This window comes from Calliopsis andreniformis, chromosome 3 (genome assembly GCF_051401765.1).
Source record: "Calliopsis andreniformis isolate RMS-2024a chromosome 3, iyCalAndr_principal, whole genome shotgun sequence".
NCBI lineage: Eukaryota > Metazoa > Arthropoda > Insecta > Hymenoptera > Andrenidae > Calliopsis > Calliopsis andreniformis.
Window position 1 is genome coordinate 12987638 of NC_135064.1, and position 16525 is coordinate 13004162.

At 36.3% G+C, this 16525-nt stretch overlaps 1 protein-coding gene and 1 long non-coding RNA gene across 2 annotated transcripts in view; one reads left to right on the forward strand and one right to left on the reverse strand.

Annotated features, from left to right (window-relative positions):
• LOC143189083 (disintegrin and metalloproteinase domain-containing protein 10) overlaps positions 1-16525 on the forward strand; it is a 173091-nt gene that overhangs the window by 135359 nt on the left and 21207 nt on the right. The window contains exons 7-11 of the mRNA XM_076393728.1: positions 3301-3441; positions 8996-9120; positions 9400-9528; positions 11615-11783; positions 13923-14092. Coding sequence (XP_076249843.1) covers positions 3301-3441; positions 8996-9120; positions 9400-9528; positions 11615-11783; positions 13923-14092 — 734 coding nt within the window. The remainder of the gene's footprint in view (positions 1-3300; positions 3442-8995; positions 9121-9399; positions 9529-11614; positions 11784-13922; positions 14093-16525) is intronic.
• LOC143189089 (uncharacterized) overlaps positions 1-16525 on the reverse strand; it is a 48296-nt gene that overhangs the window by 8862 nt on the left and 22909 nt on the right. The window lies entirely within an intron of this gene.

The following is a 16525-nucleotide window of genomic DNA, read 5'->3' on the forward strand; positions in this document are numbered from 1 at the left end:
AGCGGCGTATCCGAGACAGCTGTCACGCGAGGCGTTACCCCTCTATTTGTTTGGCGTGTTACGTTTCACGACATCGGCACGTGAAACGGCGACTACGATAGATGTGATAATGTTTTTAATTGTTTAATAACATCTATGGCTGTAAGGCAAAACGACCTATGTCACGTTTTCAAAAAATTCGAGCGTAGGCCTTAATTGAGATCTCAAATACAGAATTTATATTTTTAGAGAGAAGAAGGAGCATTAAAAGAACGTTTTCAATTAAAAATAAGGGTTCAAGAAGATACAAGTTCATAAGACAATATTGAAATTGAAAACTTGAAACGCCAATATCTTGAACATAAATACATGTAACTTAAATCTGTTTGTCTTGCACCCAGAGATATACTGTGTACGTAAATTTGAGCATTGAGTAAGTTTTCGATAACGTTGTGCATGCAAGTGGATCTTCTGTTAAAATGAATTTTAAGATGTAATATGAAGGTCTGATCAGGGAATGTCCCATTTCACTTAGAATTCAATTGCGTGATATGTTAGATCTAGAGAGAAGCTGGGAGAATCTACAGCTAGATTAAAACTGACTTCACTCTAATTGACAAAAATATAATAATCTCATTTCACTTACCTATCAGTTTTAATTATCCTAATGTTACTTATTCAAACAGTAATGGTGCACTTCTGCTCGTTCAGTAAGTAAGAAACCTACTTCTTGAATAATTAATAATCTTCCTATTCGTCTGTCTATTAAAGTCCATATGTTTTCGGAATTGATAACTATATTCTATTTGCAGACTTCGAAAGAAAGTATTATATTTTGAATGGGGTATAAAAGCTCATATTTGAAAGAGTGATTTGAATGTCTTTATTACTTTTATTTGAAATGTGACTTGAAAAAAGCACTTACGAAGTTTCATGAGACTAAATAAATCATTTCAAAATTTTCATTTGAATTATCTGTTTGAAACATAACGATAGGTGTTTGAAAACACTACTTTTCTGATTAAAAAACTCTGTTTAACAACTTTCTGATTCCGAGTGTACAGAAATCATGTACTTATAATATGATATAATTATTACACACATATTATACTCTTGCATCATATTAAAATAAATTTATCGCTTTTCCAAATAATATTCTACACGTAGAATTGCAAATCAGAATTCATATGATTATTTCAGAAAACAACTGCCTGTTAAAATAATCTAACATAAGTATTTAAAAGTTAATCTGGCTACTCTTTATCGATCTAACAACTTTATTTCAATAATGTCTAAACATTAAATATTATTTTAACAACTTCTAAATAATTTTATAAAAAGAGCTCCCAAATATATTTCTCCGCTTATCTCTTTCAACTATCCACAAGTCATCGCGATCTTCTGACTTTACAAAGACTCACGGCGTTGAATTATTAATTACTAATTAAAACCGCTTAATCGATCGGAAGTTCTAAATCATATCACAACACAACTTGCAAGCACGAGCATGAATCTTCAGCGACCCATCCATGTATCTATCCTAAACTCCCTACGTTTCCTTACACTTCAACCGTTTCCGGCCGTTCTGTATGCATTATTTAACGGTCCAAGAAGCTCCCCAGGTGAGGTTGAATCCAACGCCCCAACGTTTCCACCGCGGAAGTCGGCACCAAGTCATCGAAGCACTAAAGCTGATTAATGTAACATCAAACTTAGGCACAATGGACTTTGCGCTAATTACCAGCAGCATATGTATATTACAAGCGGGATATGATGCAACATGGCGTGCGATGATGTTTGCGCACGGTGACTGCGTAAATGGGCCGACTTCGAATGTGTCTCGAACCGCGCCACTCGCGGGAACAAATCTCACGCGAATCTACTCTGTGAGACTACCACCCGTCGATCTTAATAGGTAATCACGAAAGTTAGACAATTTTGATTCAGTGTGATTGTTACTGGGTAATACCTGGAGCACAGTGCAGTAAACGTGAACTCCATTTTCGTTAGAACGTTCCCTGTACGTCTTAAAAAGTTACTACCTAATAAAGTCAGGGCGAAGGGATCTGCGCGGGGCATAGATTCTTTTTACGCTTCGAAAAGTCACGAGATCAGCAACGTTCAGCATAAATTCGTCCGTAGAAGGAGATCACGATCGCGTGTCATGAGGCCGTTTTTCCCATTTCGATTGATATTCCGCCGGAGAAGGTTTTTGATTAAATGCTTCCCACCACGCGACGGGCGGATCGTTCGGGAATACGTTGATCACTGGGGGAACCCGAAAATTACTCTTCCGAAGCTCCAGTGATTTTCGTTATCAGCTATCGGTTACCTCCAGCAAGTAGCTTCTCTCAAATCCTAGGAATTTCGCAGCATCGACGCACACGCTGTACTGTACTCTGTGATCAAACCGATTTCAATTTCCAGAACCTGAGGCCTTTATGGTTAACAGTCTAATTATTAGTTCGTTAAAATTGAAGCTATTTTTAAACATAATGTCTGATACAGAAATGCATTATTCTCCTTTATACTATAGTGGGCTTTTCATTGACGAAAACTGTGTTTACAAGTTTGTCCTGATTTGGAATTAACACTTTCAGCGAAAATTACAATATTGTTTCTTGTAACACAATCAAAAAAGTAAATATAATTACCTATTTATAATTATTTTAATTTATTTGTTTAAGACGTAGTCTCAAATTAATTACAAACATTTAGCTAACACTTCATTTATGTCTATTTCGTAAGTCGTTTTTTAACAAAATTTTATTTTGTGAAGAATGAATAGTTTTTTTCTATTATTAATACACTGATTTTATTACTCTTTTCGACTATTTTCAGTATGCTATATACATAGATAATTTTAGAATTACTTTAAAAAATCCTATTCTTTTCAGTTAAGGGGTAGGAGAAAAACCATTATCTATGAAACTATCTAGAGAATGACTTCATACATTCTTTCACCCTCATCTACCCAACTCTGCTATTTCCTTTCCACTTTTTCTGTACTTCTATCTTCCACTTTTATCTCTAATTTACCTTAATCTACCGTACCTTCTATAACCTTCCTCCTCATTTCTCCTCTTTATTCTTCAATCTCCCAATCTTCCTCTTCTCTATTATTCCTCTCTTCGATACCGCCGTCTCTCCTTTCCTTAGCTCTGTCTCTCATCTCCAGCCTTCTTCGTCCTCCTCTGCTCTAATTTCTTCATTCATTCTCATTAATTTCCTTTCCTCAGGATATAAATAACCAAAGTTAAGTTCCGCAAGATAATATCTCATTGCTCCCAGAAGTTGAAACAGCTTTCTCCTTTGTTCCAGATTTCAATCAAGATGGCCAGCCAGACAACATCAGTTTCATGATAAAGCGGGTGAAAGTCCACGGCGAGGGCGCCCTGAATGACCCAAGCTACAGGTTCACCGGGACTTATGGAGTCGAAGAATTTCTGGAACTGTTCTCTGGTAAGTGAACCGTTTCATTCCTTGGCCTTTCACCTAGGATCAGCCCTTCCCATCAAATAGACATCGATCGGTGGCTACGTATCATTCACCCTGCTAGCGATGCCATAAAAATCCCGTTCCCCTGAGCTGCCCCTACAAGGACTCATTTAGAAAAGCCTATCTCGACGTCTCGAATTAGGCGGCCCTACCTAGATAATTTTGAAGCTAGAAGATAAGATGACCTAAATCACATATTGTAGTTTTCGAACTACTAGAGTTGAAAGTTTTCGATTTCAATACTATCTTATGGATTCGTGCCTTTTCTGAGCTCTTATTTTTAAAAGAAAAAATTCTTTTAATGCCCTTTTTTCTTTCTAAAAATGGAAATTCTATACTCGAGATCTCACAAGGGAACTTTAGGAACTGTGCATCTAGTTTTTTGTTCAGTGTTTTTAGTGATTTAGGAGAGCACAAACAAAATCCTTTCACGAAGTAGGAAAGAGCACCTTTGTCTTGTTTTCGAGAAATTAATTATTGAAAGTGTAAAATTTCTATTGTATATCTTCGATATGTCCCTGAAACTAATGGTTTTTCAGGAAAATAATTCCATACTTTTTAATTAGGAACAACGAAATGCAACATATAGTGCATTGAAAAATATACGATTCCATTTAAAAAAAACTTAAAATAACAAATATTTGAGAAATTTGAATTATTGCAATTTGTTAGTGACAAAATACGAATTAATTTCATATATTAACTTTTCTTTTTAAATAATTGAAAACAGTTTAAAAATCGTGAATTCCTTCAGGCTGTATTCTCCTATAAAAATGTTCGCATTTTCAATGATTAATTACTCGAAAACAAGGCAAAGATGCCTCTTCTTTCTTTGTGAAAGTGTTTTGTTTGTCCCGTTCTACATGTAAAAAAATATTGAACAAAAAACTCTATGCACACTTTGTAAAGTTTTCTCATTAGTTACAATCTTATCTCGAATCTTTATCAAATGTGACATAGGTTCTTTTGCTTTCAGCTGGATCTACATTACATCTTATATAACGAAATTATATAATATGTTATGTAACGAAATTATATAGAATGTTATATAAAATATTATACAAAATGTTATATAACATCGTTATATAAAATGTATTGTAGACCCAGCTTTAGGTCCACAGAATTCTTCATTCCTTTCATTTCAAACAGCACCCAACATTGTCCCCTTCGTCTTCCCTGTCTTCCTTGATTGACATCCATGCCACAATTCACACCATCGACATGGTTTGTCCTTTTCAACATTACATCGATCGAAGAGAGTCTCATTAGCCCCTATACACGCAGTACAAGCCATTCGTTAATTAAAGCGCTCGCGCGCGTCTGAGTCGCATGGAATCACGACAGCAAAATCCAATAAAGCATGCGCGACACCGAACGTTTGTGCTGCCGCGATGTTTCTATATAAAATGAAATGCCACCTATCAAATAACTAAACACATCCTCGCAGTCTTTCCAGTGCACGTGCTAGATACTCTCTCGTAGCTTTGATGTACCCCACCCAGCTTAACAAGCACGCGAGGAGGTCAGATTAGAAGCGCGAGTATGTAAAAGGAATCCCCTTTCTTTGAACGTGGACGAGCAGGAACCTCCCAGTTAATCGTCCACAGCTTCCTTTTCCTCGGTTTTTTCCTTACCCGGTCAACCACTCCTTAAAACGTCGAACAGAACCAAAGCTTCTTTCGTGCCTTTGATTTATCATCAGGATTTATAGTCTCCGGCCCTCTTGAACGACTGCGCAGGGGTGTTATTTCTGCGCTTTCTTAAAGAATATATTGAGAAAATGTTGTCTCTCAAGCTACCTTTCTTCTCGAAAGATTCTTTTAATTGAGAAACCTGAAGTCCCCTGAGTGGAAACTAGGACAATCGCCGCGCCTTAACGAGTTGTTTGTCGAAGAATCAATAAAGGGGTTAGAAAATGTTTGATCCAGGCGACTTTTAGTGGACCGATGAACGTTCCTGGCGGCACGTTTAACGGCAGATATTCCTCCGCGATAAAATCGAGTACGATCGATTGTGGGTACATTATCAATTCGATTGATAATCACGTTAGCGTGTTTATGAATATTATCTCGTTGATGTTGCGCGTTATCGATCGTGTTAAAACGTTGGTATTAATTCTGTCTAGTGCATCGATGCGTATGTGTCGCTGGCGCGTTTTAGTTTACGTTGTCTGCGATAATTACGCAATTTTGGTCGGAACGTTTGCAGTCGCTGCGGTAATTAATAAGCGAGATTGCGTAGTCACGATCCTGGCTTAATTATTTTCACAGGGTTAGAGTAAAAAAAAGGCTTGCACTTCGAGCGATGTTATAAGTGTTCGCGAGCGTGATTGTAAGTTAATGTATAATCAGAGGGCAACTTAATCCGCTTATTTGACGAACGCTAGATCTGTTCCATTAAATTGATCAAACATTGATCTGTGTTACGTGTCTGTTCAAGAATATACCCATTCTGTCGACAGCTACGTTAAATCTACGTGCTTAATCGCAGGTGCTCCGTTCTGCTTGGTTGAACATAAAAGGACCTTTCTATTTGGCCAATTAGTGATACGCTTATTCTACTTGGCTGATTCATGACCCTGCCATTGTGTTAGCAGACCAACTACTGCGGCATTATATTTGTCTAGAATAATTCTAACGAAACAGCTATCTAACTATAAGGAAATATTTTGAAAAATATACGACAGATATTTACTTTTCTAAGAACCATCGTCAATATAGAAAATAAAAAACAGCCTCAGAGTTTGAAATTGAAATCCTAGTTTTTGCAGTATCCGATGCATAATTTTTTATTCAAAGCTAAATCACGTGTAAAACGAAATTGTCACGGAACACTGATCTATCGAAAAAGCGTATGAACACGTTATAATTTTTTGTTCATTTATTAATGCATTATTGATTGAACTATGCCAGCAAATAAACACGTAAGCCTTTTTTATTTTCTTCAATCTTAGAGTATGCATTATTCACAGTAAAATACTCAGCCAGAGATATACTTTTCTCACAAAGAGCTTGTAAAAATATTGAAGATTCGTGAAGGTTCCATTTCACAGATATCGTGGCGATGTAGCCTTTTAAAACATCCTTATATTCTAACATAACATGGGAATGTTTCTACGAATTTCCTTCTCCTTTCTAAAAGCTTGTCTGTTAATCTACTTTTCCGCAGACGACTCGTCGCTGGCTGGGAAACTGGATCGACGGAGATAAGTACAACAGCTCGTTAGGAAGGATATCGAATACCGAAATGCGAAGCTCGATAATGCCCGACAAAGCCCCAAAGCCATTTCATTGGCACCGATCCAGTACTATCATAATCCGATTCGAAAATTTCTTATTTTTTTATTTAAAATCAAAATTAGAAAAAACAAGGACTGATGCCTTTGCACCGATAAGGAGGAAATAAAGGCCGTGACAAAAAGACCGAGAAGTCTGAGGCTGTCGATTAAAATAGTTTTAATTTTAAACACAGCCTAAAACACAGGCTTATCGATTAAAAATTCTGGAGAATTTTTAATTACCTTGCGATCAGTGCGTTCCTTTTAACTTACCCATAATTAATCATTAATTTCGAATTTACACTATATTAGATATACGAGGTTTACAATACAACTCAAATATAATTATAATCCTTTTTTAATTATAAAATTAATCCTATGAGTAATAGTAAATGTAGATAATCAAAATTCGATTAATCGAGGTTTTACTGTACATCAAATCAAAATAGTATTATTCCAAATTGATTCTAGTTAATTCGATCAATTCTGTAAGTAAAAAGAGCATCGGGAACATAATCTCGTGTTTTCGCATAGGATCTCGCTTTTTCACAGAAAGGTCTCAGCCAGCGCGAGAGAGCTAACTGAGATGAAGATGCAGTGGAGTTTTCAGAAAAGGAACGAGGAGGTTTTCGTTTGGAATGAATTGGAATCGGGACAGACGTTCCTGCGTGAAAAGGTTAAAACACAGTGGCCGATGCACCGGTTCGTTTCACATTTCACGAGCTAAGAACAGAAAAGCGCTCACCAACAGAGCTTGACATATTTGCCGGGGGCGTCCAGTAACCAAATATGCCTCCTGAGACGTGCACAAGCGCAAACACGTACACATCCGGCATTCTCCTCTCTTTAGACCGCAAAAGGGCCAGGGAACGGGGCACTCAGATTGCAAAAACGCGCGGCGAGCATTGTGCAAAGAAGGCAAGCGTATTCCTGGTGGACCGTCGCTCTTTTATTCACAGAGCTTTCAGTATCGATCCTCGCAAGATTATGCCATCTTCAGTGAGAGCAACGAGAGTAACGATCGATCTGATTTACAAACTTCTATACAGAGTGTTTAAGAAAAGGTTTCAAGACTCTGAGGGCTTGTAGTACTCACCGCGAAGAGTAAATATCGACTAATCAACATAAGTCCTAAGGAGAAGTGTAAATACAAAAGGAGTAAAAATCGTCTAATCTCTAGTCTGCGTTCTTCTGCCCCTTTTCGTGACGCATGTTCTTCAGTTTATGTACCAAATTCATACGTAAAGGATGAGACGCCTCACAGACAGAAGTCTAGTGCATTATACAGAAACCTGTGGTCTGATTCCGACTTTTTCTGAACCCGAATGACAGCGAATGCGAACAACTCTTTGTTAATACATTCTTAATTGTTTCACTCTGCCTTCCAATTCCTATCTTCTGAGATTCCATCTCTAGGGGCTTGATTCTTAACGGCTCGGTGAATTCAATCAAGACCGACGTATTTCGCCGCAAATTGCAAACCAGCGAAGGCAAATAGCCATTCTTCGCAGCCCTTTAATTAATTTCGTTTTTAATTTCCCCATTGTCGTTCGCAGTATTTCACCTAGCTGTTTCCACCGTCAGGGGCAGCGGTCGGGGGCGACGGGGTAGGGGGTGGTTGAATTCCCAACCGACGCGACCGAACATCGTCCTAGATGTTATCCGGCAAAAATAATAAATCAACCGTCCGAAATGTCCAGTAATTTAATTTCTGCGAACTTTCATAGCGCGTGGCAACTTTTCCCCCGCTGGGGATCGGTACACGGCCCAAGTATATGAAACAAGATGAAAAAAGGTCTGTTCCAGCCTGCCTCGTTTCCGTTTTGTTCGTTGTTTTTCCTCTGACAAGCTTTTCATGCTGCTCAAAAAAGGAAAGGGTACGAGCAATGAATATTCCATGAACACCGTGCATAAATTTCAGTGAATGAGGTTGTTTACGTACGTCCAGCTTATTTATCGCTCATTCCACGCTTTTCAAGGTTACATATGCCCCCGCGATGCCTATAATTAGTTATCATCCTCTCCTAACCACGGGCGCAAGTTTCTTGATATTATATTCATAGTTCCGCCTGAACGGCTGACCTATTATTGAGTTATACTACTTAGCGGAGGAAGCGAACTTCTTGGAACGTAATTAAACCGCCGAAAAGGATTAAATATTCTTTTTATTTATCATCGACGTACTTCGCCGAGTAAATTTCATCTCTCCCTTCAATTTTAATTACGTCAAATTTGTTACAGAGGAGAACTACGACGCATTTTGCCTTTCGTATATGTTTACGTATCGTGATTTTGAGAAAGGTACTTTGGGGCTAGCATGGACAGGAGATTTAAAAAACGCTGGCGGTGTTTGTGAAAAAAATGGGGTAAGTCTTTATTTCATCTACATTAAACTACAATTTCTGCCAGAGTTATACGGAAGTGTCAATATTTTCCTTAATATAATATGATGAATTAAACGGATAAAACAAACAGAAAATATTCAGTAAATAATTCATGGTCAGTAAAGAATCGTATCGAGCATTGTGACTATGGTACAAATGAAACTTTGTTCATTATAATCGAGCATAATTACATTAAAAGGAATAAAGTATCTCGGTTTGAACAAACGCTACCTCCGAAAGTAACGGTATTTCGTCTTGCAGCACTACAGGGGTAGCATGAAATCGTTGAACACCGGTATAATCACCCTCCTCAACTACGGCAAGCACGTACCACCGACGGTTTCTCACGTCACCCTCGCACACGAGATCGGTCACAACTTCGGATCCCCTGTAAGTTCACAAATGCGTCGGTGCTGCATGTTGTCGGCGCACTGAACTCACAGAAAGTTTCTGGAGTGGTCTACTAACACCCGACAGCGAGTGCTTTCATTTGATACTACATCTTTGTCGATTTTTCTTTCGCTGACTGAATTGAAGGAGGAAATGAGGAGATTGAATATTTCACGACTCATGACACTAACAAGGAAAGTTCGGCGAGTGTTAATCGCCGATTTTAATGAAACTTTGTACAATTATTCTGTGGTCCTACCTAAGAGTTTTACCGCACAAAGTAGCTGTTCATACGCACCTTCAAGAGAGAAATTACCCCTTTAATCCAAGTCGCCCTTTCCATTTCGGTGCTTATAGCTCACAAAGTATAAGCGCTATAAAAAAATGTTGCACACAAAAGTTTTACTGTTTTTCAAGACCTATAAGATGGTTTTGAAAGTATTTTAAAAAAAACGGAGGTAAAATTGAATTTTTATAAACAATTCGTTTTTTCAACATTTTTTTAAAGCCATCTTATAGGTGTTGAAAAACAGTAAAACTTTTGTATGTAACATTTTTTTATAGCGCTTATACTTTCTGAGCTATAAGCACCGAAATGAAAAGGGCGACTTGGATTAAAGGGGTAGTTTCTCCCTTAAAGGTGCGTATGGGCAGCTACTTTGTACGGCAAAATTCTTAGGTAGGACCATAGAATAATTGTACAAAGTTTCATTAAAATCGGCAATTAACACTTACCGAACTTCCCTTGTAAGTGCAGAGAACTCTCGAACTACCCTAATGTGTATCGCTATGATTTAAATCACCCCTACCAGAGAGTACCTTGAATATTGTATCTATTGAAGAAGGATTCTTCCTCTGATATACATTACCGTGCATAAATATTCATACAGTTTCAAATTATTGAAATATGTAAAATACACCAAGTAAAATTCGACAATATAGTTTGGCTGCAAATCTCAAGGCAAATGATTATACAGGGTATTTTCTAGGTCATGGTACAAATTGGGTCAGGTAGACTGTATGGCTGGAAATAAGTCGCAAATCAAGAATAACGAAATTGCGTGGGAGACTTTGTTTCGAGAAAATTAAATTGAAATATCAGTCGAGTATACGCGTACTTAATAAATAATCGATGTCGCGGATTTCATTATCGACTGCTATTACGACTGTTTTTTATATATAGTACAATGTTAAGGCTTGTTTACTATCAGACTACGATTAAAGAATACATTAAACGAAGGGTAATAAAATAATCAGCCTAGTTTTCGTTGAATTTAATTTATTATTTTCAGTAAAGACACTGTTCAAAACTTTGACCGTTTCATCATATGCAAGATTATAATCTTTTAATTAGATTTTTAGATCTGTAGTGAAATCCGTGACATCGGTTATTTATTAAGTACGCGTATACTCGACTGATATTTCAATTTAATTTTCTCGAAAATGAAGCCTCCCACGCAATTTCGTTGTCCGTAATTTTCGTCTTATTTTCAGTCATAGAATTTACCTGACCCAATTTGTACCATGAATTATAAAGCACCCTGTATAAAGTTTATTAATACCGATGAGAATAAAGCTGGATCCACTGTACATGTTATAAAACAAAGTTATGTTTCAAAAAAACAAAAAACGACACATATATAACATTTCTCTTTTTTTTCTGATATGTAGTGTAGACTAGCTTAACATTTAATATCAGGTAGTATAAATAAAAAAGTGTAGGTATTTCATGCATCTCCAATAATGTGAAAGTGTCTAAACACTTATGCACGGTAGTGTAACTATTCAAAGATTGAAACCTGCTTACAAGGGAGCAACCTGAGGTGATAATTTTCGATTTTGATGAAACTTGGCAGATTTGTAGAGTAGGGGGTGAAAACTGCCTCCAAAGTTGGCGGAAACCATATTTCGCCTAATATCTGTGAAGCCATTCGATGTAGCAAAAAGCTTCAAATTAGTCAGTTATGTATTTTCGAACTTGATTAGTTAGATCCTTCTTTCGTCGGAAGCAAGGGCTTTCACTGTATTGTTCCTAACTAATAATTCCGCGGTCAGTTAATATTTTCTGTTTCTGTTAATATAACAGCATGACCCGGACGAGTGTTCACCCGGAGGGGAGGACGGAAATTTCATAATGTTCGCCAGAGCCACCAGTGGCGACAAACGAAACAACAATCGCTTCAGTCCATGTAGCCTGGTCTCCATAAATCCTGTTCTAAATGCCAAGGCCCGCTCCACCAAAGGCTGCTTTGCTGGTGAGTAGAGAAGCTTTTGGAATTTTAATTAGTTTGGAAGAAGGTCAGCGATGGCGTAGCCTCAAGTCATCAACTTCGATCTTTGAATCTTTGATCGTAAGTTCACATAATAGCCATGTTATCTATAAAGCCGACTAAAAATATTAACAATTACTGATTTACTAACAAAAAATTTTGAGGAGCTTTATATTGCTATGAATGATATATTTTAATAAATTTCTCAAATAGAAATAGTTTCGAACAAAAATTGAATGAGCTATACATAAAGTTGCTGACATATGGATAGTTGATTGCATGGACACTTGAATATTTAAAAAAATTTGGACAGATGGGTACAAGGGAATAGTGGTACATAGGGTGCATACTATATAGACATTTAGCATTTAGTCACTGGAACACAAACTAATATTTATTATGAGACTTTTAGATTACCTACATACGTATTTGAGCACAAGTGACTCTGTGCATTTTAGCATTTGAATACTGGGGTACAAAGACTAAAAGAACTGAGCAATAGAGAACAGCTAGGAAATAAAAGAAAATCGATATTTGTCACATTACTCTCTGCAACTGGTTTTTTCTCACACAAAAAAAGGTAGACGGGAAAACTGTTCGCACAGACTACAAAGAGCAACTGCAGTCTTTCTAATCGACATTTACAACGTTAATAAATTTGCACTACAAGAGAAAACAAAAAAAAATCCAGACGATATAGATGCTATTCAGAATATCGATTGGTCTGACGGTTTTACTGCAACTCAATTGCAATTCTAATAGCGAACTGTACATGGCCCATGCGAAATTCGTTTTAAACAACGCGCACGGACTTCCTAAACGTACAAATGAGCGATGAATGGTACAAATCAAAAACAGATACGATTCATTAATTGTTTATGATATAGAAATCTCTAGAGACCAAAATAAATGAGAAGAAATCGTTTGACTCTCTCCACGGGATGAAATATTGTTAAATCTTATTAAACAGATTGAAACGAAGGAAAGTACGAAGTAAAGCTTTATTATTCTCAATTAGTTTCAACTGTTACGCTGAGTTTCATTATCTATTATTCATGATTATATTGTGTAATTCTTAAACAGCTTTAAAGTATCTATTGAATGTATATTTAGTTTCTCTTTGCTTAAAATACAGGAAAAGGTTCGAAGTGGTACAATCTGTGTTTAATGATGTCCTGAAAAACGTTTCACGAAGGAACAAAAATAAATCTGTACTCAAACAGAAGCTAATTTGAAAGTAAAATAACTCGTGGGTTATTGTCGCGACATACAATTAATTCCATTAGGCAGTCACCTCGTTGAACGCCAGTAATCCAGGATTTCATTAAGCTTCCGACAAATCAAGTTAACGTTAGTTTCATCTAGTTTACTTTCATTTGCCATTTTTCTTCCTCCTCATAAAAATCAAAGCGCGATTATTACGTTTATATACTAAAAGACTTCCCATGAACAGGCAATAAAGATATTTTAATTAGAATTAATTTGAAGTAGTTTAATGAGTTCCATGTTGCGTGCACTACTGGTAGTAGGTATTTATTATATTTTCCATTCTTATTATTTGATATTTTAAATTTGATAAAAATCTTTGTTTCAGTCTTTTGATACTGAAATAAATTTAAGAAATTAAAAATATAACTGAAAAAGTAACGACATTTTACATAAATTACTCTCAAAATATTCTTCATTAGAAGTACTTATAAGTAATATTCGAAAAGAAAAAGGGATATTTCATCATAAATTCTTGAATTAAGGTATTGAATTTTATAAATTTAAAATATTGAGTATTCTATATCGTCTATATAACTACTCATTCTGATAATACTAACCTTTTAAATTTAAAAATTTAACATCCATCATAGTTTATAAAAAACATATCCATGTATAAAGAATTATAATAGATATTTTATATTTCCTCTATTACATACGATTCTTAGTACATGTAATAAATACTTTAAGCATGCTACCAGCGATACACGCAACCTGAATAGAAAATTACGAAGACACGCCACAATAGGAAACATATTAAACTCAGTTTACTTAGCGTAAAAAGTGTTCCATTGTCGATAGAAATTAAGAATACATAACTCTAACTGTAAGTGAAACGAAGAATCGATGATTCCTCAGAGCCCCAAACAGCCATCTGTGGGAACGGGGTGGTAGAAGATGGCGAAGAGTGTGATTGCGGTTGGGAAGAGGACTGCAACGACCCTTGTTGCCACCCTCAACGACTCCATCATGCCCCTCATGAGGTACCCTGTCGTCTCGCCGATGGTGCAGTGTGCAGTCCCAGTCAGGTAAGTGGCCCTTTTCGTACGTTTGCTGACTGATCCAGAAACGCTCGTTACTTCGGTGAACAACGATTAAGTCGCTTCCCACGTCACGACCTACCATCTTCCACTTTGCCTTCTCTAACATCATTAACTATGTCACGAAGAATCTGAAGACGCCTTCAGCGTATTACTCGTTCCACTAGAAAGGAACTGAAGCCTTTCAGTGGGAAATACATGAATAGAATGAAATTGCAAGTATGTCTCTTTAGTACGAAATTTCATTCTCCGTCCTTCCAATCTTATAAAACCTACCCCTCGCGCTGAATATGTTATACATTCGTATTGAATATCTGGATAGGATAATATCCTACAAAACGAAATGCAGGTGTATAATATCGATTTTCCGCGTGGATACAGGAAACATTATTTCCACCACATATCAGCCGTGAAATCAGATGAACCTATCGGTATATGCTTTGTCCGGACAATATTTAATACGAAAGCCTCTTAAATATGCAAAAACGAGATAATAAGCTTGGACTTTAAAATTGTATCAGATCCACAATAATGTTTTCAGCTTCATTACAGAAACGAAGCGAAAGTGGTAGTAGCCAATCAGTTTCAATTACTCAATGTGACTTATAGGAATAGTTAATCAAGTATACGTACTAGTAATTTAATATATTCTAATTAATGAAACATTCATCTCTAATATACCATTTAACTGTTATTCACTCATGTGAGATTTTAATAACTTTTTTCAACTTTTTAAATTTACTTTCAAGTTATTGCAATCCGTTTTTATGCAATCTTATTCAATTATTTTATATATTATTAAACGTCATTCAAATTTTTAAAAGTAAAGCTAAAGCTAAGTACAAAAATATCTTAATTAAAGGTTGCAATATTTTTTAAAACATAACAAAAACACCATAAACATTGATATAACGAGAAAAGTAAAATAGTAAATATCATTGAATTATAAAACAATCTCGGTTCTACTAACTATGTATATTTGAATAAGTGAAAGAGTGTGAAAAAAGTGGAAAAATTGCGAGCACCTGCAGGATTAATTACATTACAAAAAACCGCATGTTAAAAAAAGAGAAGGAAACTTGTCTTCAAAGTATCTCATCTCATCTATAACTGACAGCGCCAGTCCCAATCATTGTCACAATTCCCAATAACGAGGAATTCCAATCCGCAGATCATCCATATAACTTCCTCTCGCTCCATAATTATTACTACATACAAGTATCAATTTTGCCTTCGTCAATTTGAATCCTGCTTTTCTACATCCATGTGAGCGTTTAACACGTCACGCCTGAATGAAACCTATGCCAAACTCGTCGGTATCCATTTGCAATCCCCTTACGTGGAACATCCCCAATTAATAACGCAGCAGGACAAAATGGAAGGGGACAAGGGCGCGGGGTATTGATGTTTATTAATGATACACTGAAGCCGTAATTAAACGCGAAACGCGTAGTTACACGCGCGAGGATCGTGCCTCTCTAACCTCCTCCATCCCCTCGGTTAATCCGACCAATGCCGCTCGTTTGTTCCCGAGACGAGGGAACTTCGATACTCTCTGACTGCGTACGTTTGATAATTAAACGAACCGCCGATAATGAGTAGACGAACTCCTCCTCCACAATCCAAATAGAGTCGCCCTGTAATTTATGCGGCAGGGAATTCTGCCATTTTGCTGAAGGACGAAGGGATAGAGGCGACATTGACTGCTAAGCCAATGTAGAGAACAGAAATTTGTATTGAGGAAATGCTGTTAGCGTGGAAGGGGTTTAAAAAGAAATTTTTGGGGAGTTTTATGAGACTGTTTTATAAGAAAAAATGTAGGAACATATAATTACATTAATTATAGACGTGCTGGTAGAAGGTGATTAAGTTTAACTTGAAAAGCAGTTGTAGTTGTAACGAGTAGTAGTATGAGTAGTAACTATTATATTAATGTTACTAGATTATGGATTTTTATGCAATTTCACATTCTCATAAATACGGTTAAGGAAATGAAACCTATATAAAAAGTTGCTTCATCTTTCAAATACTAAATATAATTTGCACACTATTTTTCATACTATTATTTTTAATGTTTTTGAATGTTATGTGCATTCTGTAACTGCTTACACATTCCAAATTTTCATATATTCATAAAAATCCACGTATCATTACTTATGCACGTGTGTGGTACTAAATAATATATTAGTCTTTAAATAATAAGAATTCTTAGATTTCATGTTCTGTGCGATAGAATCAGGTCGAGTAGTTTCCAAGAACAGATATTCGATAAATGTGAGGGATATATGAGGGACATCAGAACAGAAGGATATATAATATAGGTACAATATACCTATTGTTAGAGACCAGTTGCTACGTACACAATATCCTAGAATAATTAAAAATAATTTTTTTATTATTCAAATTTATGACATAAGAAGA